Genomic DNA, 24,382 nt, shown 5'->3' with positions numbered 1-24,382 from the left:
TTGCTTCTGCTAGACTGGCATCCATGAAAGCCTGCTGCTGCTCACTGCTCTCTACTGTTTCATTTTCCTCTTTAGAGGACCAGGCCACCCAGCTCTCCACTGCTCACACTCTTCGGACTGCTTCTGCACCCAGCTGACTCCCCTGACAACAAAAAAACGCTCCCTGCTCAGACGGTTTCATCACCCTCCTGTTGGCAGAAAGCTGACCTACGAGGGCAGGGCACCAAAAGGGGTTCTTATGTGGGAGGCGCAGCTGAATGGCTGGCAGTGGCCATTTCGTGGCCACTTGAGGCCACAGGCATGCCCCAGAATAGCCTGCATCCCGAGGGGCAGACAGGGGCTCAGGATTCCTGCAGTCCGGGACACCAGTTTGAGTTTCATTTCGGATGGGTCTCTGGTCTGAATCGAAACTTGGTTCCATTAGGATGGGTTGCTCAGTCAGCCTCTGCGAGGGCGGAGCGGTCACCACGGCGACGCCAATCCTGGGCCGCGCCGGCTGGTGGGTGTCGATGAGTCCTGGGTCCCGGGACTCTTGGAGGCGGAAGCGCTCGCTCCGGTCATGTTTCTTGGCGCTCTCTGGTTGCTGCTGCTCCTGCCGCTGCGCCCCCCGGGAGCGCAGGGCCAGGAGGCCGACGAGCCCACCCCTTGGCCGAGCGTCAAAGGCCTGAAGGAGCAGCTGAGGAAGGCCGGTGCCCTCTCCAAACGGTACTGGGAGCTTTTCAGCTGCACCTTGTGGCCCGATCACTGTGAAGACCAGGAGACCCCCGTGCCGCCTCTGGGTAAGAGCGGTCCCCGCCGCCGACCCCTCGCTCACCTGCCAGTCTCACTCTTAAGCACTGCGTACTGCAGGCCTGCATCAGGGGCCTGGTCACTGCACCCCACCTCCGCACGACTCTAGGTGCAGCCCCTAGGGACAACTAAAGGTCTGGCTGCTCTGCCGCCCCTCACCTGCCCTGATTTCTCTAGACACTCAAGCCTCCCCATTCTTGCTCGCTTTATTGATGATGGTTTAAGGAAAGCCGTTTGTAGACATACTTGGTGATTGTCCCAACCCCAGATACTTTCACTTCTAAGGCTTAGAGAGGAAGCGCTGGGGCGTACGAGGGAACCTGGCTGTGAGTTGGGACCTGAACTCTGGTTTGGGCGCTGTCACACTGAGAAACCTCAGGACTGTCTCTCTTGTCCCTATCTTGCCATCTCATAGCATTTCCTTTCCAGGCTGGAGCCTTCCTCTGTGGGGCCGGCGGTCGCTGGATGTGCTCACTGCATGGCTCTGTCGCTTTCAGGACTGCTGCAGCGGCGGCGGCGATTGCAGGATCTCCAACAACTTGACAGGTTGGAGCTGACGTGATTTTCAGGGTTCAGGTATCTGGGGGAGGGGGTTGGTGAGTATGGAGAAGCGACTGGTGAGAAACCTACCCCTCACGGGTCTGCAATTATTTGAGGACCTCTCTGACAAGACTTTGAACTCCACGATTTCCAGAAAGGACACTCTCCAACAATAGGGACGACAAAACAGCAGCACTGATAGTGCCCTTAGCGGATGTTACATTATACCAACTAGGAAAAGTGCCCAAATACTTGCTATGTGGCTGTTTTCAAAATACTAGTCCTCAGGAGAGCCAGGCAAGTACTTCATCCCTCAGCCCTCCTGGGTTTTTGTTGTTTGTTTTGTTTGTTTGTTTTTTAGAGTATGGAGATACTTAGTGATTTGTTTATAAAAAGATTAAGAAGTTTAAGATATGTTCTATGGGGTTGTGGGGAGGTATGGAAAGGGGGTGCCTCAGTGGGCCCATGCCAAGGCATCCCTTCCCGCTGAAGGGCCAGCAGGGGAAGAAAGGGGAGTTAAGAGGGTAGTAGAGGCAGAGGAAGGAGAGAGAGACAGAGACGGAGAGGCCGGCCTTGAGCACGTGGAGAGAGGGGGAAGGGAAGGGGGAAGCGAAGAGCCCAAGAGAGAAGCAAGCGGGAAGCAAGAGTAAGTAAGGGAGGAGGGGTAAGCAGCCCCTTTTACAAAGGGTCAGGCCTTTGTGGGGAGGAGCATACGAGGCTGTTGCCAGGCAAGTGTAGGTTGGCGTTTAGACAGAATGCTAACACTTAATCAAGAGCAAGAGGCCCTTACCTTACTCCCAACCCCAGTCGTGGTGCTCCCAATTTTTTTTTATCTTTAGTTTATTTATTTATTTATTTATTTATTTATTTATTTAAAGACAGGATTTCTCTGTGTAGCCCTGGCTGTCCTGGAACTCACTCTGTAGACCAGGCTGGCCTTCAACTCTGAAATCCCCCTGCTTCTGCCTCCCAATTGCTGGGATCAAAGGTGTGTGCCACCACTGCCTGGCTAGCTTTAGTTTAAAGGTACAGAGTTTATTGGTATCTATGGGAACCATGAACATCTCATACCCAACTAAGACAGCTGGCAGGAGACACTGTAAGGTGCAGGTTATGCCCTGGTCATCCTCTGTTCTGAAGATGTCCCTATACTCATACCTGAAGGACATCTTTTTTCCTTTTTAAATATTTATTTATTATATGTAAGTACACTGTAGCTGTCTTCAAATACACCAGAAAAGGGTGTCAGATCTCATTATAGATGGTTGTGAGCCACCATGTGGTTGCTGGGATTTGAACTCAGGACCTTCAGAAGATCAGTCAGTGCTCTTAACCGCTGAGCCATCTCTCCAGCCAGGAAGGGCATCTTCTGAGGAAGAACTGTTCATCTCTGTTGGCTCCACTATGTACCAGGCCCTGTGCTAAAAATTCTGCAGCGACTGAGTCAGAATCTCACACAGCCTGCCTCTTTTCAAGAGTGTTAGAATCGGAATAGGAATGGTAAGCAACCTCTCTGAGGGGAGGTGAGATTATGAAGCCAGAAAGCTCATCAATAATTGTGGTTAAAATGTCCCTTAGGGCTGGAGAGATGGCTCAGTAGTTAGGAGCCAGCATTACCCTTACAGAGGGCTTAAGTTCAATTCCCACAATCCCCATTAGCCACCTCACCGCTGGCTACAACTCCACTTCCAGGGGATCGGACTCCCTTTTCTGGCTTCTGCAGGCAGCAGCCCTCAGCTACAGACACCCAGAACTACATACATATATCTATATACATAATTATATAAAAAGAATTTTTAAAATGGTATGTTCTAGGGTTTGGGAGTTAGATCACTTGGCAGGGTGCCTAAGTGATCTAGGGGAAGCAAGAGTCTGAGTTCCAATCCCAGTACCCACATAAAAGTTGGGCATAGCCGGGCGGTGGTGGCGCACGCCTTTAATCCCAACACTTGGGAGGCAGAGACAGGCGGATTTCTGAGTTCGAGGCCAGCCTGGACTACAAAGTGAGTTCCAGGACAGCCAAGACTATACAGAGAAACCCTGTCTCGAAAAAACCAAAAAAAAAAGTTGGGCATAGCTCTGCACACCTGTCACTCACTGCACTGTTGGCAGAGACTGGTGGCTCCCTGAAGCCTGTTAGCCACAGCCAAACTGATGAACAACAGGTCCAGGGACACACCATATCACACACACACACACACACAAAAAAGGCATGATTAAGGAAGACACTTAATGTTGACCCCTTTTGCATGTACACATGAACACCCACATGAACACACACACAACACACACAGTGTTCCTTTCTAGTCAAGTATGGTGTTCTGTAGTCTAGCACTTGGGAAACTTAAAAGATATTGTCTAGGAGCTCAGCCTAGGCTACATAGAAAGACCCAGTCTCAATAAAGAATCGTCCGTCTGTCTCCAGGTTTAACCAGAAAAGGTCTGTGGCATATAACCTGGACCCAGCAGCAGCAGTGAGCGGTTAAGGCTGGTGGATGGTTTTCCTGAGATGCTCCACTGTCTTTTGCATGGTCTTTGATGGATGAGCTCTTAGAAACAAGAGACTTCATTCCAAGATTGCTTCTTGCTATTCATATGCCTTTCCTGTCATTATTAAATTAATATAACAATCCCTGGGCATTAGCCCACCCTATTAAGCAGATTTCCTGCAGATCAACATAAAGATGCACTTTCATGAATTAATGCTACTTAGATGAATTAGTGATTTTATGGAATTCCTGATTTAATCCTAGGGGAAAAGTTTTAAGAAATGGTTTTAGTTGTTTTGCGAGGAAGATGTAATAAAGTTAAAATCAAAAATAGAACATGCCTACTCCTCATAAAGGCTGCATAATAAGAAATGCAACGAGCTTTCATAATTACACTAAAAAGAGAAATAGGCTTGAGACAAATTTGTGTTCACAGAAAACCATTCATTCTAGGTCAGATCCAAGGATGAAGTCACAGGTGTGCACTATAAGACAAGGCCACAGGAAACTGTTGCTTTGAACTTATAATGAGTATACAGAATGAAATACTACTTTGAACTTAATATCAACATCCTTTTGTAACTTCCATTTTGGGTAGCATTTTATCAATGAGGTAATTTTCTAAGAGTTTTTGTCTATAAAAAAGCCAAAGAAAAGAAATAAAGAGGATGGGGTTGGTTTGGGGGGCTCTGCCCTATCCATCCATCCATCCATCCATCCAAATGTCTATGTATGTGTGTAGGTATATGTGTATGTATATAAGCATCCATGAACACTTGTGGAGTTGATTGAGACAGGTGGCTGGATCCGGTCAGAACTTAAGAGTTAAAAAAGCCCAGAGTTTCTCACTGGGCATTCTTGCTAGTCCCGGATAATTAAGGATTGTTCTGTCAGTAGTACTGACCCCATAAATCGCTCACCTGGCCCCGTCTGCTCCCCCAATTCACTTCCTTCTAGATCTGGAAATCCTATAGATGCCAGGAAGGTCATGGCGAGGCAGGACTAGTACTCAGTCCATCTCTTAAGTGTTGCTTTTTGGCCAGATTGAGGGCCAGGTGCCCTTCCATGACCTCCCATGGCAGCTTGCTTTTTCCTCTTTTTTTCCCTTTGGAGGAACATACAAACAAAGAAAGCAGATAATGGACCTTAGAAATGACAATACCAAACTTTCCACCAGCACCCAGCACTGTGTGCACAGCAATTAACAGTTGTATACACAGGGGCACACCCACCTAGCTATTTGATAACAATGAGTGTGAGTGTAGGTCATCCCAACCGAACATCCTCTGCTCTGGGGTTTGCCTTCTTGCTCTGAGGCCACAAGGATCAGACAATAGAAATCCCAGGGTGGGGAGGGGAGGTGGTGCACACAGGCCTCTGTGCCTCTCACTGGCACCTCTTTTCTCCTAGGCTTAGAATCAGACTTGCGTGTACGACTGCACGGCCAGCATCTCGCTAGCAAGCTGGTCCTAAGAGCAGTGAAGGGCTACTTAGAGATGCCCCAAGTAGGCAAGGCCCTGGCTCTGTCATTCCACGGCTGGTCTGGCACAGGCAAGAACTTCTTGGCACGGATACTGATGGACAACCTGTATCGGGACGGCATGAGGAGTGACTGTGTCAAGATGTTTATTTCTACCTTCCACTTTCCACACCCCAAGTATGTGGACACGTACAAGGTGAGGCTGTAGTGCCGGTGTGGGGGTTGGGTGGCCTCACTGGCCAGGCTGGGTTGAGCCCCTGTCTGAGGCTGAGAGGAGATCCTGACTAAAGGAGGTGGACTCCTGAGCAGCCTAGCACAGGATGGGGGCAGGCAGCTGCAGGGACAGAAGCTGGGACAGACAGCCATTCCCTTCCCTTTCACAGAGGCAGCCCAGAGCTCCAGGAGGGAAAAGGTTTCCAGAACACCCTGGAACTGTTTCCATGACAGTTGCAGGTAGCTGTCCAGCAGCCATGGATGAACTGGGTACCTGAAAGTGAGGCTGGAAATGAAGAAGGAGCGGGGCAGGGTGGGAGAGAAGGATGAAGCCAAGACAAAGGTTTCTGATCAAGGCTGGAAATTCAATATTCAGAACTGGGTGTATGTAGGGACAGCTCACAGACCCCCATCCATTCAGCTGGATTGAGCTCCGCAGGAGGTCAACTCCTCTTGGCTCCAGCAGGAAATTGCAAATGCGAGTCCTGCTAGGTTGTAAAACCGGTGGGGGTTTGTTTAGCCTACTTGAGGCTGGAGGAAGGGCACAGTTGCACCCTGGAGGCCAAGCACTACACCAACAGAATCAAACAGTGGGGGTGGGGAGGTGTTGAGTGTGTTAAGAGTAGTGAAATGTGATATGGTGGTGCTGGCCTATAATCCCAGCACTCATTGGCTATGGCAGGGAGATCTTGAGTTCAAGACCAGCCTGGGCCACACAGAGATCCCGTCTTGTCTAAGGAAGCGTGGACTGGAGGGAAGCAGAAACTCTACCATCCCCTCCCCTCCCCAAAGGCCACAGCCTCCTTGCTTGACACAGCTGGCCTTGCCTTCTGTGCCTCTGCTGCTGAGAGACAGACCTCTTTCAGGTAGTTTCAGCCTTGGTAGTTTTATTAGACAGAACACTCATACCTGCCTATGGCTTACAGAGAGAGAGATGACATGGCCACAAACTGCAGGGCAGAGATGGTTGTTTATAAATGGATTCTTTGGTTTGCTTATCGTTTTTCCCCCTCAAGGTATCATTGAATAATGAAAGCAACAATTTGAGGGCTTGGTTTTCTTCTTTGTTTTTTTTTTTTTTTTTTTGGTTTTTTTCAAGACAGGGTTTCTCTGTGTAGTCCTGGCTGTCCTAGAATTCACTTTGTAGACCAGAAATCCTCCTGCCTCTGCCTCCCAAGTGTGCCACCACACCCAGCTTCTTCTTTGGTTTTTCAAGACAGGGTTTTTCCATGTAGCATCGGCTGACCTATAGACCAGGCTGGCCTTGAACTCACACGAAGATTTGCCTGGCTCTGAGGGCTGTTTAAATGATAGTTTAACTCTTCTGACTTAGCCTCCCAAGTCTTGGGATCATGGGCAGGCGCTCTGCTCATTTTTTAAAATATGTGGGTGCCAGAAGTTAAACTGAAGGCCCCCAGCAGGCTAGGCAAGCACTCTACTGCTTAGCCACACTGCCAGCCGTTTTTTTTAAAGCCATGTCATATCATGACATCACGTTGCATGTGAGCCTCCAGTTCTCATAGCAGCCTGTGGCACACCAGCAGGCAGATGGAGCGAACGCTCCCAGGGTGGTGTACTATTTAGAGGGTTTTCTCACTTACACAGGTAGTGAAATTAGCTTGAAAAAGAGCAAACAGCTGTGACCACACCCATGCTGGCTCTCAACTGTAGTACTGGAGAGTGTATAAACCGGGAAGATTAGTCAGCCTTGAGGGCAGAGCTTGCCTGAGTCACCTGGTAATTTTAGTATAGCCTTGGAGGGCAAGGGCTGGGCATACGGTGTCTCAGATAAGCAAGTGTCAGACAGCCAACCACCGAGCTTTCCCAGGAAGAATTCTCTGGTCTTGGCTGCAGCAAAACCACTTGAGGATATTAGCTTCCCTACTAGAAACCGAAATACACACACACACACACACACACACACACACACACACGCGCGCGCACACTCGCGCACACGCGCGCACACACACACAGATGCTAAGGAGGCTGAGAGGCACAGTGAGTGTGGACTTGCCGAGCTGCCCGTGAGAAGCAGCTGTGCCCAGCTCTGAGAGCACCACAAAGCTCATGTTCGGTGGAGACCTCGTTGTCTTCTTGTGGTGGGTGCCCTGCGTGGTAACCCCCAAGTTACACATAGCCTGAGCACCAAGATAGAGCAGGCTGGCTGCCTTGAGATCCGGCCCAATGTAGGTGCTGCTTCTGAGAGGCCAAGGGAATGTGGCTGGCAGCCTTTTATCTCCGGGGCTGTAGAGCCCATGCCCCTGGGGAGGGTGAGGTGGTCCTTAGCTTCAGGATGGGATTTATTTAGTCCTGGAGAAGGCACCTGGCTGGTGCTTGTTCCCTAAGCAGTTGGGCTTCTCTCAAGAACTTTTCAGCACTGGTCTTCATCCCAGGCGGGCATGCAGAGCCCAAGACCAGGGAGCATCACTTGGGGAGCTTGGCAGCCTGGTGGGGCCAAGGCCGGGTTCGGTGATTGTGGTGGGTGGAGCCCAGGCCTGGGTCGTCCACAGCACCAGGGCCTAGGAAACAGGAGACTGCTCTCCTTCGAGGTCTGCAGCTCCCTGTGTTCTGTGCAGGAAGAGTTGCAGAGGCAGATGCAGGAGACGCAGTGGCGCTGCCACCAGAGCACGTTCGTCTTTGACGAAGCGGAGAAGCTGCACCCGGGGCTGCTGGAGCTGCTTGAACCCTACCTGGAACCGAGGAGCCCTGAGGCCCGTGGAGTTGAGGCGCCCCGAGCCATCTTCCTTTTTCTCAGGTGAGGGCTGAGCGGGGGGGGGGGGGGGGGGTCGGGAATGGGGTACTGACTGGAAGCGAAAGACCCCAGCTTGGAAGCAGGCAAGGGACGCTGAGCCCCCCCCCCGCCTCCCGGCCCCCCTCTGATTCTCCCAGGGACTCTGGCAGGAGGTAGAAAAGACTGGCTGCCTGGCTGCACCACCTCGCATCTGAAGCATTGGGAGGGGGGTGGGGCTCGAACTCAGAAATCCACCTGCCTCTCTCTGCCTGCCGAGTGCTGGGATTAAAGGCGTGCACCACCACACCGGACTCCCCAACATCTTTTAATGTTATCCATCATAAGTCCCTCCTTTACTCTGCCCTCCCTACCCTTACCCCAATTTAACACTCTCGTTCTATTATTCCCCATTAGCCCTTTAGACTACTGTGCCCTGTCATCGCCCTCCTTTGGAAATCTTTCCCTGTGGCCCTGTGGTCATTTCCTGAGCTCCATGAGTAATTTCAAACAAAACACACATGTCTGAGAGCTCCAAGCTAACGCTCACAAATGAGAGGAGGCTTGTTGTTTGTCTTACCAAGTCTAGGTTGCCTCAGAATGGTTGTTTCTAGCTCCGCCCACTTACCCGCCGATTTCATTTCACTTTTCTTAATGGGTGAATGATATTCCATTGTGTAACTATGCTTCATCGTCTGTATCCGTTCATCAGAAGCTGGCCATCCAGGCTCTTACTTCTTAGCTATTGTGAGTAGAGCAGCAATAAGTGTGGATGAGCGTACAGTCCTATATGCTCAGGGGTGGTATGGCTGGACCGTGTGGAGGTTTAATTTGTATTTACCTGATGGTTAACAATGTTGAATTTAAGAAAAAAAAATGTTTCTTAGTTATTTTCATTTTGTCCTTTGAGAACTCTTTTGTTTCATATCTTGTTTTTCATTTTCCTGTTTTCTTCATGTTGGTTTGAGTTCTTTGACTATCCCAGACTCCAACCCTCAGATGTGTAGCTGGAAAAGGTTCTCTCCCCCATTTTAGAGGCTGCCTCTTCACTCAAGCAATGGTGTAGTTTCATGAGGTCTCATTTATTAATAGTGGATTTCAATGCTTGTTCTTCTGTATTCATTAAGTCCTTCCATGTGCATGAGTTCAATTGTACTCCCCATTCTGTCAGATTCAGGGCATCAGGTCTTATTTAAGCCTTTGATCCATCTGGAGTTGAGTTTTGTGCAGGGTAAGAGATAAGGAGGAAATCTTATGTAGCTATACCATTTGACCAGCCCCAGGTTTTGAAGATGCTGTCTTTTTTCCGATGTGCATCGTTGGCATCTTGATCAAAAACCTATGGGTGTGTAGGTTAATACATGGTTCTTTGATTCTATCCCACTGGTTAACAAGTCTGTTTTTAACCCTAGTACCATGCTGTTTATTACCATGGCTCTGTAATGTAATTTGAAATCTGGGATGGTGGTATCTGCAGAGGTTTTTTATTGTTTAGGATTGTGTTGGATGTCCTGAGTTTTTGTGTTTCCATATGAAATTTAAGATTCAATTTTCAATTTTTGCGAAGAACTGCAATGGAATTTTAATGGGGACTGTGTTGAATCTGTAGCTTGCTTTTGGTAGAGTGGTCATTTCACAGTGTTAGCATGGGAGGCCTTTTATCCCTGGCATCTTATTCAATTTCTTTTCTTTATTCCTTTTAAAGGTTTCAGTACACAGGTATTTCACTTCCTCAGACTTGTTCCAGGGTATTTCTGGAGGCCATTGTGAATGGGGTCCTTTCCTCAATCTCTATCATGATGTGTTTGAGATTTGTATATAGGAAGGCTACTGATTTTTGAGTATTTTGAATTTTGCTGACAGTATCACCTATAATTTTCCAGTGGACTATTTAGGGTCCTTTCTATATAAAATCACATCCTCTGCCAATAAAGATATTCAGTTTCCTTCTTTCCCATTTGTATACTCTTAGTCTCCTTCACTTGTCTTGCTGCTCTAGCTAAGACTTCACGTATCATGTAAAGCAGTAGGTGAAGAGTGGATATTCTTGTCCTGATCCTGAATGCTTGAGTTCTCCTCTGTTTAGGATAACATTGGTTTCGGGCTTCCTGTGTATTGCATTTATGTTGTATTAATTATTTAATTAATAAATCCCAACTCGGGTCACTACCAGCCCCAAAGGTCTGTGTTCTCGAATGAAAAACATACACAGCCTTCATATCTTAATATTCCTTAAACAGCACAATAGTTGGGCCACTGCCTACCATGCTGTTAATCCCCAGCTATTACTAATTTTATGCTCCATCTTGGTTGCTCTTAACTGCAATTAGTCAGTCTTCAGGACCATGTTTTCTTGGCCCAGAGTCTGGGGCCCCTTCCTTGCTTTTCTGCTCCATGGCAGACTTGCCTCTTCTCTGTCCACACTCTACCCCAGCACTGCAGATCTCCCTCCTCCTCCTGGTCCCAAGCCCAGGAAACCTGAAATCCCGCCTTGGTCTGTCCTCCCCAGTTATTGGCTGTTGGCATCTTTATTTACTAATCAGAATCAACTGGGGGCAGGTTCCCAGAAGCTACACATAGACCCTCTCGTGTAGAGTTTTTTTTTTTTGGGGGGGGGGATGGATAATTACTATTCATAATGCAAACAGCTGCACATTTATTATATTGAAATAATCCTCTGTATCCCTATTCTTCTAGGACTTTTTATCATGAATGGATGTTGAATTTTGTCAAAGGCCCTTTCTTTTTCTGACTTTCTTTTTCTTTTCTTTTTTTTTTTTTGTTTTTGTTTTTTGTTTTGCTTTTCGAGACAGGGTTTCTCTGTATAGCCCTGGCTGTCCTGGAACTCACTTTGTAGAACAGGCTGGCCTCAAACTCAGAAATCCGCCTGCCTCTGCCTCCCAAGTGCTGGGATTAAAGGCGTGGGCCACCACTGCCCGGCCCAAGACCTTTTCTATATCCAATGCAATGATCCACTGTGGGCCATGACTACTGACAGACTGATTGAATTCTGGGATCAGCTTCAATGAGACAGCTCAACTTTATTTGGGTTGAACAAGGACGGTGTAGCTCTTGGGCAGTGGGTAGGGATTTCCAGGGACTGTGTACATTACTGGCTAGGGCTGAGGTACAGGGGATGCCTCCTTTACAGGAAGAGGAATTCTAAGAGCCTGCTGGGCAGGTTCTTATTGACAGAGAGGAAGCCGAACCTGTAATCTGACCATAGACCTCCCCAGAGGTGGGGGAGGTAGAGATCATCTGCAGGTAGGCTGAGAGCAAGGAGAGAGCCATCCAGTCTCAGGAGGAGATTCAAAATCAGTCTTATCCCAGGCCAGCCCTCCTCCCAACCCCCACAGTTGCATGTAGCCACAGTTCATCTGCCTATGTGTTGGATTATGTTTATTGATTTACATATGTTGCCCCATCCCCATATCTCTGGAAAAAAGCTGGGTATTCTTTTTTATGTGTTTTTCAGATAGATTTTCAAATATTGTACTGAGAAACTCCGAATCTATTTTCATCAGGGAGATTGGTCTATTTTTTTTCTCCCTTTTTTTGGGGGGGGGGGATGGGAGGGTTGGAATTTGGCTGATTTTGGTATGAGGATAAAATTGGCTTCATAAAAGGAATTTGAAAATATTTTTTCCTTTTCTATTTTGTGAATTGGCAGATGAGGTCTTTTTGTTAGTTCTTTGAAGGTCTAATAAAATTCTGTACTAATCTATCTGGCCCTGGGATTTTACAGTTGGATGGTTCTTACTTTTTAAAAAAATTATTTTTATTTTTATGTGTGTTTTGCCTGCATGCATTTTTGTTGTTGTTGTTTTTGTTTGTTTTTGTTTTTCGAGACAGGGTTTCTCTGTATAGCCCTGGCTGTCCTGGAACTCACTTTGTAGACCAGACTGGCCTCAAACTCAGAAATCCACCTGCCTCTGCCTCCTGAGTTCTGGGATTAAAGGCGTGCGCCACCACGTCCTGCAGTTCGGAGATTTTTAATTACTGCTCTGTCTCACCAGATGTTATGGGTTTATTGGGATTATTTATCTTGATGTAACTTTGGTAGGATTTATATATCTAGAAACTTGCCCATTTATTTTAGATTTTCCATCCATAGATTTTTGTTGGTGGTGGTGGGGTTTGTTGAGTGGTGGTTGTTGTTCTGAGGTTTTTTTGTTTATGTTTTGTTTTGTTTGAGACAGAGTCTCTTTATATAACCCTGGGTGTCCTGTCCAGAACCTCTCTTTGTAGACCAGGCTGGCCTCAGACTCAAGTGATCCACCTGCCTCTGCCTCGCAAGTGCTGAGATTAAATGTGTGCCTCCACCTGCTGTTCGTCTTCTTGATTTTACTGAGGCTGCCCTCTGGGTTGTTTGTTTGAATTCATGAATTTTTCATGTTCTATTTCATTTTGGCTTTTCTTCAGCGATTATATCTCTTTAAGTTTTGCCTTTGTATCTTAAATTGTTTTCACTATTTGATCCAGGTGTTCATGTTTCAAGGTCTTCATTCTAGATTTTTGATTTATTATTGCTTTTGAAATCATTTTTTAAAAAGATTTATTTACTATTATATCTAAGTACACTGTAGCTGTCTTCAGACACACCAGAAGAGGGCGTCAGATCTCATTACAGGTGGTTGTGAGCCACCATGTGGTTGCTGGGATTTGAACTCAGAACCTCTGGAAGAGCAGTCAGTGCTCTTAACCACTGAGCCATCTCTCCAGTCCTTTGAAATCATTTTTATATATGTCACCTAAGCTGATTTTTCTTAGACATTTACTAGGGAACTACTAATTTTTGTAGAGACTTGTTTCTATTATTCCTGTGTACTTGCCATGGGATCTAGGCATCTGTAGTTACATTGTTGGTAGTAGTTCTGAAATCTTGTGTCTGTTTTGTTGGGTGTTTGCAGCTGTTTCTTGTTTGTTACCCAACTTGATCAGTTGAGGCTTAGGTTTGAATTTTTGGGCAATTCAGCATTGAGGTTCCAGCTGAGTATTAGAAATAGTCCCCACTCAGTCTGAGCTAAGTGACATTTCTAAGACGAGGTGTAGACCTTCTGTTGAGTTAGAAGATTCTCACAGCCAGTCTTCAGGAGTCTTGGAGAGATGTTCAGGGCCTTTCCTTAAGTAACAGGTACTGGTGGTGGCGTTCATGATGCAAATCTAGATCCCTACTGAAGGTGGTGAGGGGGATGCAGTAGATGGTCAACAAGAAGCTTGGTCCACAGGCAGATGGTAGAGGTGGGTGGAGTCGCCACTATGGGTCTAGTGTCCTTTCTTAGAGTGGGGCAGTCCTTGGGTCACCAGGATGGGTGAGGTAAGCAGGACTGGATAGAGTGAGCATCAGCAGGCCACACTCCCTGACGGAGATCTATCTAGTGGAGTAGGGGTTAATGACAAGAGTCTGAGAGCACTGGTTTTTAAGTCAGCTATTTGTTCTAAAATCAAGCAGAAAGCCACCTTACATTCCTCAGGATTCCCACCCTGGAAGGGCAGGCTCTTCTCAGGAAATAGCGAGTGAAGGGCAGGTCTCTCACATTTGCAGTGGGCCGTGGAGGCTGCTGAGCAGGAACAGCCACTCCAAGATCACTGTGCTCTGTATGCCCAGATCCTCAGAAGGACTCTGCGGGCAAGGAACTTAACCAGTCTGAATGCTTCACCGAGGCTCCTTGCAGACTTCATTGTGTGTTGCGGCCGCCAGCAGCTCGCAACGTGAACGGTTCGACTGAGAAGGCCACTCGAGCTGTAAGAGAGGAATCTAGACGGGGCGGAAGAAAAAACGGAACTAAGACAATTTCATTCTGAAAAAAAAAAAAAAAAAGCTCAAATTTTATTGTTGCGACACTAGTTATGAAGGAAGGGGGAGGGGACCCGATTCCCGCCGAATAATCTCTGGTCCAGTAGAAAGGTGCACGTGTGTGGCTCCTCAGGTTCCAGCAGTGGGCGTGGCAGAACGAATGAGCAGGAAGCTCCACCCCGAGCAAGCAGGTTTCAGGCTAGGGGAGGGGAGACTACAATTGTGGACTGTTACAAACCTGTTCTCATTTTCCACAGGCTGGGGCTTGCTCATGAATTGGGTGGGGAGGTGGGGTTCCCAGTGTGCCCCGGGGAAGTAGGAGTGGTTTTTCTCCAGCTGAACTTGGAAGGCAGGTTTGAGTTTAGGGTGGTTCCCCTAGACAAGACGGGACAGATTGAAGCCACGTGGGTTTCTGCATATGGAAGCCAAGGACGGAGCAGGTGAGAGTCTCGAGTGGTTTTAAGAGAAATGGAGGCATCTGTTAACATAACCGAAATGTCAGAATGAAGACTGATCCCAGCTCCCACAGTATTCACCCGTCTGAGTCAGTGGCCTCAGCTGTCCATGACATTCCCACAAGCAGAGACAGCGGAATGGTTCCCCAAGGCACCGACTCTCCTACCTAGTTGCTTTATAACTTGGCAAACTCTCTTAGGTGCTGTATTGCCCAGTGTGACCCAGTGACCCTCCTATCTCACGGCAAGCATTTTGGATACTGACCAGCTGGCAGTAACCCTGCCCTTTCCTCTAGAGACCTGACCTTAGTGGACTGACTCAGGCCACGTAGCTATACATACACAATAGTGCACACGGGTGAAGTTGGAGCTGGGCTGATGCCACCTAACAGCAGCCAAGCTGCCATCCAGGGAATTCACTTACCCAGGGGCTCTTACACAAATGAGGCAGTGGTTTCCAGCAACCTGTTGCAGGCGTGCACAAGGCCTTCCATCAAGGAGAGGCCATGAGCCAGACCACCACAGTCCCTCTCCAGCCACGCAGAACCACAACCACCCCTCCTGAGGGTGCCCCCAAATTAGCCACCTCCAACCCCTGCCCCGAGGTTCTCTGGTCTTCTGGTTATGAGAGAGCAATGTGTTTGAGATCTGAGTCTCTAGACTTGGTTTCTAGAACAAACTTCAGTTTGCCTTCCCTTTGTGGTAAGGATTCTTGCATGTGTGGTGTGTGTGTGTGTGTGTGTGCTAGCTTGTGTGGAAGTTGACACTGGGTATCCTCTCTAGCTTGTTTGCTTTTACCCCCCTCCCCCTTTTTTTTTTTTTTTTTTTTTTTTTTTTTGGTTTTCGAGACAGGGTTTCTCTGTATAGCTCTGGCTGTCCTGGAACTCACTTTGTAGACCAGGCTGGCCTCGAACTCAGAAATCTGCCTGCCTCTGCCTCTCGAGTGCTGGGATTAAAGGCATGCACCACCACGCCCGGCTACTTTTTCCCTTTTTAAATACAGGGGCTCACTGTGTGGCCCCAGCTGGCCTGGAAATTGGTATGTCGAGTATGCTGGCCTGTAACTCAGAGATCCATGTACCTCTGTCTCCTGAGGTAATTAAAGGTGTGTGCCACCGGACTTGGTTGGCTTTACCTTGTTTTTTGAGACGGGGTCTCTCACCGAATTGGACAGACTAGCTGGCCAGCAAGCCCCCAGAGCTGAAGTTCTAAGGTCACACAGCTCTTCATGGGGCTGCAGGAGACCTGAACTCAGGTCTTTATGCACAGGCAGTAAATAGTTTGTCCACTGAGCCCTTCCCAGCCCCGACACTGCCAACTGGATCTGCAGTTTAATCCTGAAATATACCTGAGACCTGCTGTTGAAATGAGGTACTGATGGCTTTTCTGCCAGTTCTCTGTGGCACCTCAGACAAAGTAGGTGAAGCCAGGAGGGCTTGCTTGCCCAACATTGACAAAAGCCATTTTCGAGTGCCAAGATTTTGCAAGAGTAAGCTTTATCTGTAAAGCTGACAGTAGGATGGGAGGCAGCCAGGTCTGGAGCAGGGCAGAGTGGAGGGCTGACTAGCTGTGATGAGTCAGCGGACCCAGCTGAGATGACGACAGTCCAGGTGGAACATGATCCTGGTCCTGGTCCCTCCTGCATCTATTGATGGCATGCCTGCCGTCTCCTCTAGGGTCTCACTCTTCAGGTAATGCTTATGGGAAACTTTTGCTCCCATTAGGTTCTAGAGGATATTTTAGGTCTGTCTAGAGTTCACTATGCAGTTCCCTTGAACTGTACTGATAGTTTTCAGTAGCAAGGACAGGGATAGTACTGTTTAGGGCTTGGTTTCAGAGTAATACTGATTTCTGCCTGTGTCCGTCAGTAGAAGACCCCAGAGTCACAAGGCAGGCCTGGAGCTGCTGTGCTCTCGTCACGCACCCAGAAGAGGGTTGCTAATGTCTGTTTTCTCTGAGCTGTGGTCAGGGTATGAACAAAAGGACTTTGAAGAACTAACTATATGGACGTGAGTTATTCATGAATGACGCATGTGGGGTGCAGTGGGTGTTTGTTGACTAACTGCCTCCACACTGATGAAGCACCCCTAGCTTGTCTGGGCCCAGTTTCTCATTTTACCAGCGAAGAAACTGAGTCTAGCTCTGTTGTTTAGGGAAGAGTTCACCGTTAGTGATGGGAGCTTGTGACAGTGGTCCTTTCAGTATTCAGTCAGCAGGGGCTTGGAGGGTGAGGAGTTCAGCATCTAGCTACCTTGGCCTGCAGGTGCTGGAGTGCAGCCCTGCTGAGCTGAAGACACTGGACAGGTAGTGAAGGCTCCCAGGCTTTGTTGTGTGAGAGGTACAACCTGTAACGTGGTGGGAAGATGACATGGCTGTAGGTGACAGTGCAAGCAGTTCAGAAGAAAGCTGCATAGAGTTGATAAATACGCAGAAACCATGCAGAGTGGGGCCCGTGTCCCATGGGGCAGTCAGGTAGACCTGGGACTGAGAGGGTACTGTACTAGGGTCTGTGACCTTGGGGCTTGATCGATCCACCTCCCTGGCCTGCTGTCCTCCAGAGGCTTGCCGCTGAGTCCAGGTTGTGGAATCAGGGCTACTGTGGCAGACACAGATGGGGCAATCTCTGCTGATGCAGTTATGTATCCAAAGGCCACCTGACAGGCTGTCCAGCAGGTGCAGAGATCAGACGGGTGATGCAAGCAGTTTCTGCAGGGCTGGAAGTGTGGCAGAGCAGCTGGGCTTGGGCAAGGAGTGGGGATGCCCTTGTTCTTACTGGATTCTTCCAGCAGGAGGCTGGAAATCAGTTAATCAGTGGCTATGAGGGACACACTGGTCTTCACTTGTTTGCTGGGGAAGGATGCTGCCCCACCTAGCTAGGGAGGCAGGTTAGGGATTGGGAGGGGCACGTAGTGAGTCTACGTCATCTGCAGGACAGACTGAAATGCAACATTATCAAAAAGATAGGAACGGCCCGGTGTTTAGTGGTGGCACATACATTTAAATCCCAGCACTGGGGAGGCAGAGGCAAGAGATCTCTGAGTTTGAAGCCAGGCTGCTCCAAAGGTCTGAGTGACTCCTCTGAGGTAACAAGGACACTGATCCTTGTGAGGACAGAGGACAGGAGATGCTGGACCCCGTTTAGTTTGCTGCCTGCCTCCCCCTATCCTTCACTTACGACATTCCTCATTCTGTGAGCCTTAAGCAGGGAAAGTGAAGGCACAGCTGTGCAGTCAGACAAGGCTCAGCTGGGTGCCAACTTGAGACAGGGATGAACTGTCCTGGTTGCAGGTCCCCAGCACTTACTCCCGGCCTCCTCGTGGTGTCACTCCTGTCTTAGCAGTGTGCAGCCATCTTCCTGTGCCTAGCCTGAGAGGACACAGGCAGTGCAAAATAAGCTTTTGCTCCACACTTCTGTGAAAGGGAGTGCAGCCCAGAGAGGCACCTCCTGTGTCCACCAACTGCAGGGTCCTGCCAATACTGTTTTCCAAACTAATTCTCTCTACCTCTACTCCATCTCCTACAACCCATTGTAGCCTAACCAAGATTCTTAGGACAGAGTGGGTGGGGCCACAACCCTACATTCTGGCCTTCAGTGGATACATGCCACCTCCCTCAGCCGTAGTCTAGCTTTCATCCTTACCTTCTGAGCCTTGAAGCCTGTGGTCCTGAGGCATCCTTGAGTCTGTCACTGCTCAGTGTGTCCTCCATTAGGGATGAACTGTCCTGGGGGGTTGTGAGTGTGGGAATCGGCTGTTAACAAGCGCTTGTTTCTTTCAGCAACCTCGGAGGCAGTGTCATCAATGAGGTAGTCCTGAGTTTGCTTAAGGCTGGATGGTCCAGGGAGGAAATTACGACGCAGCACTTGGAGGTGCCCCTTCAGGCTGAGATCATGGAGGCTGCAGGTAAGTGGTCAACTCAGATACATACAGCCTTGCCAAGAGCACAGCCAGAGATGATTGGTATCAAATGTGAGGCAGTGAGGGTGTCTGGACAGTAGAGGACATAGGACAGCCTCACCCATCAACTTCTGGTGGCACGAGAGTATGCCTATACTCCTTCCCTGGAAATGCATTCTGAAGAGGGTCACAGGTCCAGCCCCGCCCTAGAAACAGCTGTGGTCTCTGACCATAGGCTAGCAGATCTCCCTGAGACAACAGTGCAGGTGAAGGTGGGGCAGCTCCACCTTTTTGCTACACCAAAGCCAGCCACAGTCCTGGTGGTCATGCCATTATCTGCTACTACAGCCACAATCACTGTGCTTCTCCATGCCTAGAATAGCCACCACCGCACTGTCCTTGGCAACAATGCACACAGTACTCCAAGAGCTTTGTGGGAGACCAGCTCTTGTGCAGGTTTCAATTTGGGGATCTCCAGCAGGGTTCAGTCCCAGGCTAGGTCAGACACTATGTAACTCTGGGTCTTGGTTACAGACAGCAGCTTTGGCTCCAGCGGTCTCCTGAAGAAACACCTTATTGACCACTTTATCCCCTTCCTGCCACTGGAGTACTGCCATGTGAGGCTGTGCGTCCGAGATGCCTTCCTGGGCCAGGATCTCCCATACACAGAAGAGACCCTGGATGAAATCGCCAAGATGATGACATATGTCCCTGAGGAAGAGCGGCTTTTCTCCTCTCAGGGCTGCAAATCCATTTCCCAGAGAATCAACCTCTTCCTGCCTTGAAAGTGACTCCTGTGCACCCTAAACAATCCTCCTCCACAAGAGACAGCCATCTGCCAGGTGCCCTGGCGTCCAGCAATCACTGCTTTCAGCTGGTGTGCAAGAGGCAGTTCCTAACAGAGGCAGTTTCTAAAAACCACTTGGTGCCTTAAAAACCTACATTCTAGACAATCTAGACTGAGGGTCAGGAAGCCAGTGGAACGGAAGGTCCAAGTACCAAAGGATCCTCAGAACACTCCCTACAGTCTCCTGGCACCGTAGCTCTTCCTGGAAGGCAGCTGGAGTTCATATGAGCCTGAGGCTCTAGGATCTTTGGGCTACAGAACAAGGAATATGTGTGGACTAGAGGCGTGTGGTCCAGGTCTGCAGGTCTGGCTGGCTTTCCTTGCTTTCCGGCAACGTGGGGGAGAGGGGCAGCTTCTGCATGTGAGACCAGCAAAGGGCCTTAGGCTAAAGGACAAACTGAAGCTTTCAAAACAGGATGGGTGTGGCCCAGCACTGTAGTAGGCTAATATGGGAGAGAGAGCTAAAGAAACCTGAGCTGCCTCGTTTGAGCAGCCTGCCAGGCTTGACCAAAACTCATGTGTATGGATAGCTAAGGCATGTTCTGTTGTGCAGACTGAAAACTTTTTAAAGAGGCCTCGTCATGTGTAATTAAATCTTGTATTTTTCTAACATCCTTTCTTACTGAGACCTGGTCCTTGCACTGCCCTGGCAGGCTGGCACAGCACGTGCTGGTCTCAGGCTACTTTAGAGCTTCTTACTAAACTCCTCTGACTCAGCCCTCGAACACACGTGTTCTCCGCTCCAGCTCGGACAAGTGGTTCCTGAGGCTGATGTGGCGAGGCAGGTCAGTACCACCTGTCTTTAGAATACCATGGGCCATTCTTTTCTGGTCCCTTCACACTTTTTAAACATACAGGTCTTTGTGTTTTCTCAGAATTTCCCCCTCTTATTCAAAGTCCTGCTCAGCACTCTCACCTTTAGTTCTTGTAAAAATGGACCATTTCTGCAACCCCCACTTACCAGTACATGTGTACTCACTCACCTGCCTTAAGGCTAGGGACCACCTAGCCCAGCCATATTCAAATAACTGAAATAAAGGAGTGTGGTTTGGAAGTGGGATCTCAATTAGCAAAGGCAGTCACAAAGTTCAAAAGCTTAGGAGTTCTGCTGCCACAAACCCCAGGGACAGAAATTTAACAATTAAGGTTTCTTATAAAGCAAGACCACATGGTAATTAATAAGCATAAAATGCCCAATGAGACTTAGATTCTTGTTCAAGCCAGGTGCTTCCATGCTGTCCTTGAATATTCAGGAGGACAGAGCGGGATGGGCACAAAGTGAGAACCAAGTGAACTGTAACAGGAATACTAGTGAATCCCTCCCATCCAAGAGCCAGACACACCGTTCTCCCTCTCGACAGGGGATGCTGGAGCGCTGAGCAGGTCTTACCTGATCTAACAGAACTGAAATCCGAGAATACCCTGTGGTCACGAGTATTATAGGTAGGAAAGCAGAGCAGGGATTATAAGCAGAAACTTACAGTTCCAGAACAACCAGCAGGTCAGTGGTTAGAGTGAAATGGAAAAATCTTAATTTTGTGAGGCAAAGCCCATGAGGAAAACAGCTCTGAGAAACTGCAACACACACACACATCTCAGACAGGCACTGTGCCCAAAGGACTAGAAAAACACTAAACTCCAAATTAGTATAATAACGAGCACTACAGTGGTGAAAAAGCTCCATGACTCAAGCACTCCGAAGACTGAGGCAGGAGGCTGTCTAGTGAATTTGAGACTGGCTAGGGATATACAGCAAGACTGTCCCTGTCTTTTTGAGACAGTGTCTCACACAGCTAAAAATGGTCTTGAACTCAGTACGTAACCCTGAAGTGACTTTGCTTTTTCATCTTTCAAGTGCTATAATTACAGGCATGTGCCAGTACACCTGGCTTTATCTGGTGCTGGGCTCAGATCCTGGGCTTCTTGCTAGGCAAGGACTTTACTGATGCCCAGCCCCAAGACCCTGTTTCTAAGAATGACACTGGACTGGACAATAAAAACAAGGTCAGTGCAAGTGCTGATGGTTCTTCCTTTGTTTTTGTAAAATAAACATGACCGGTACAGCTAAGGAAAAGTGAAGGGGGTGGGTGGGGAAGGAGACTCAAACAAATAGAAAAGGAGATATTACAACTGGTAACACAGAAACAAAGAATTCAAAACCCATTATGATTAGACACCAACTAAATTAAATCATCAAGAAAACAGACAACCTGAATAGATTTTAAATAAGCAAATTATATGATCAGTAAAATTTTAAAAGTCTCACATCAAGGATCTGATAGCTTCATAACTGAAATCGACCTTTTAAAGAGTTAAAATTGTCTGAAAGACTTCCAGAGGAAGTCTCATCTCTGTAAGTACAAGGCCAGCCTGTTCTGCATAGTGAGTACCGGGACAGCCAGGGCTTAGAAACCCTGTAAGTAAGTAAGTAGTTAAAATATGGGTGTGGTGAAACACATTAGTAATCCCAACACCAAGGAGGCCGAGGAAAGGGTTAAGGAGTTTAAGACTGGTTTTATGAGACAAACATCAAGCAGTAAAAACCAATTCTAGTGAAACTGCTCCAAAATTGAAAAAGGAATACTTCCAAACTCATTCCATGATAGCATGATACCTTGATAGCAAAACACTTGATGGCTCAGGGGATCCAACAGTCTTCTGGGTCTGCAGGCACTAGGCACTCAGTGGTACACAGACAGACAGACAAGCAGACGAGACACTCATACACATAAGTTCTTAGAAAGTCTTAGGAGAGAGACAAAAGGATTCATCCTAAAAAATGAAAATGCCAAGCTGTGAGAGAGCACTGCACAGCTTTTCCTGATTAAAAAAGACACCAACAAACTTGTGTTCACCACAGGTGGGGCACCAGTGCCAGATCAAAGAGGCGTCTCCATCCAAATCTATCAGTGAATTTACTGGGGTTATGTACACAACTCTGGCGACTTTCAAGTGCTACCTCACTGAAAAGCCTCTCCTAGCATGGTGCTGTGTTGCTGGAGCTCTGCCCGGAGTGAAATGAACTCTGACAGCTCCTCTTTAGTGCTTAGGTAGCCTAGAGGAAGGGGCTTGTGACTCTTTCTAAGCTATATGAGCTTCTCACCCCCACCCCCAGAGAAAATGGTTCTGCCCAAAGGAAATACCCTACCCCACTGAGAATATGAAAACAACAGATCCTAGGGTAGATACAGAAAAGGAAGGAACTATCGGACACTGCTGGGGAGAGCGTAAGTCAGCACAGCCGTTATGGAAATGGGACAGAGGTTATGCAAAGCATTATACATAGCTTGGCATGGAGGTGTAACCCCAGCACTCAGAAGGCAGAGACTTAGGATCCAAAATTCAAGGCCAGCCTGGACCCTATGATGACATGTTCTAGGATTGTACCTTACAGGTCTTTTCCTAGCATGTGGTCCCTAGCACTATAAAAAGGAAACACATTTAAGGCACTGAAAAAGAGTATCTAGCTAAAACAACTAAATTTGAGTTAAATATATAAAGGTTAAGATCTGAACCTATGAAATTACTATAACAAAACAGTGAACCCTTTAGGATAGCAGAAGGTGAAGAAAGTTAAAAAAGGGAACAAGGAGAGGCCATTGGTGGGCACCGCAGGAGTCAGAATTCTGATTTGCATAGTAAGATATGCACGGTTCCTAAGTGAAGGGTGTTTGCTGCTGTTCCAGGACCTGAACTTGGGTCCCAGCATGAACATCCAACAGCTTACATCTACCTGTAACTTCAGCTCCAAGGATCCAATATACACACACAGGCACACGCGCGCACACACACACACACAGATAATTTAAAAAAAAAAAAAAAAAAGATGTAAACCGGGGGCTGGAGAGATGGCTCAGTGTTTAAGAGCACTGATTGCTCTTCTCAAGGTCCTGAGTTCAAATCCCAGCAACCACATGGTGGCTCACAACCATCCGTACTTACATATAATAAATACATTTAAAAAAAAAGGATAAAAAGATGTAAAGCAGCTATGAGGGTCTGAGGCTGAGCATGGTGGCACACACCTGTAATTCCAGCGTCATGAAGGAGAAGTGGGATGATCAGGGATGGAGGCCAGCATGAGTTACACAGCAAGGACGAGACCAGTCAGACGGTCTTAAAAATAAATAAATAGTAACTAATAATAAAAAATAATAAGGGCTGACGAGATGGCTCAGTGGGTAAGAGCACCCGACTGCTCTTCCAAAGGTCCAGAGTTCAAATCCCAGCAACCACATAGTGGCTCACAACCATCTGAAACAAGAACTGACTCCCTCTTCTGGAGTGTCTGAAGACAGCTACAGTGTACTTACATATAATAAAAAATAATAAATAATAAAATAAAAATAATAAAATAAATAGTGAGACTTTTAAAAATAAAAAAGGATTAGACATGAATATTTAAGGAAGTGGGTACCTTTAACATTTCAACATAATGCAGTGTATACAATGATGTAAACATCACATAATACCCCATAAATATGTATAACTTTATATACTTAATATTTTAATAACAATATATTTTCAACAGGACTGCTCTAAATATGCTATAATGTATAATATTCCAGTGTACACAGAATTTTAGGAAAACTGAAAAATAAACAAATTCCACTACAGGGAGCAAAGAGAAATGCAGTTATGCTGCACTCATGCTCAGCGCAGCACTGTGCATGATGGGAGAAGACAGAAGCAGCCGGAGGTGTCATCAGCCGATGATGGGGTATCAGGAAATGCACACACAATGGGAAAAGCATTGGAGCACAGAAAACAATGGAATCTAGTCTAAACTCGAAAGGAACCAGCCACACGGATACTGTGGATCACCCCACCCACAAGGAATGTCAAGAAGCTGATCACATGGAGGGAGTGGGAGAGTGTACTGATGTCTGCGGTTGGGGCTGGGGGACAGAGAAGGGACAACAGTGAAAATGCTGGCCAGTAGCTACGGTGACAGTTACAGGCAGGTAAGAACTCAGTCACGGCGTTTTACTGCAGTGAGTGGCTGTAGTTCACCATACTGCACAGGGCATTTCAAAAGAGCTCACAGAAGAATCTGAGTATTCTTACCACAGTGAAGCCAGGTCGCGGATATTCTAAATACCCTGATTTGGTCATTGCAATGTGCACATGTACAGAAACACCTCACTA

General features: G+C 47.6%; 1 protein-coding gene across 1 annotated transcript; it reads left to right on the top strand.

The window, feature by feature from the left end:
- The first annotated feature begins 525 nt into the window (after positions 1-525).
- On the top strand, positions 526-21,248 carry Tor3a (torsin family 3, member A). Its single transcript, NM_023141.2, has 6 exons — positions 526-779; positions 1,219-1,335; positions 5,229-5,494; positions 8,088-8,266; positions 18,269-18,393; positions 18,922-21,248. Exons 1-6 carry the CDS (start codon positions 560-562, stop codon positions 19,170-19,172), a joined length of 1,158 nt encoding a protein of 385 aa, NP_075630.2. The 5' UTR covers positions 526-559; the 3' UTR covers positions 19,173-21,248.
- The last annotated feature ends 3,134 nt before the right edge of the window (positions 21,249-24,382 follow it).

The sequence above is a fragment of the Mus musculus genome, chromosome 1 (genome assembly GCF_000001635.26).
Source record: "Mus musculus strain C57BL/6J chromosome 1, GRCm38.p6 C57BL/6J".
NCBI lineage: Eukaryota > Metazoa > Chordata > Mammalia > Rodentia > Muridae > Mus > Mus musculus.
Note: the sequence above shows the minus strand (reverse complement) of the source record. Positions and strands in the feature narration are given on the sequence as shown.

Coding starts and splice junctions, on each gene's coding strand:
- Tor3a (NM_023141.2), top strand. CDS start 560: ATGTTTCTTGGCGCTCTCTGGTTGCTGCTGCTCCTGCCGCTGCGCCCC. Junction 780..1,218: donor GACCCCCGTGCCGCCTCTGG/GTAAGAGCGGTC, acceptor TTTCCTTTCCAG/GCTGGAGCCTTCCTCTGTGG. Junction 8,267..18,268: donor GCCATCTTCCTTTTTCTCAG/GTGAGGGCTGAG, acceptor TGTTTCTTTCAG/CAACCTCGGAGGCAGTGTCA.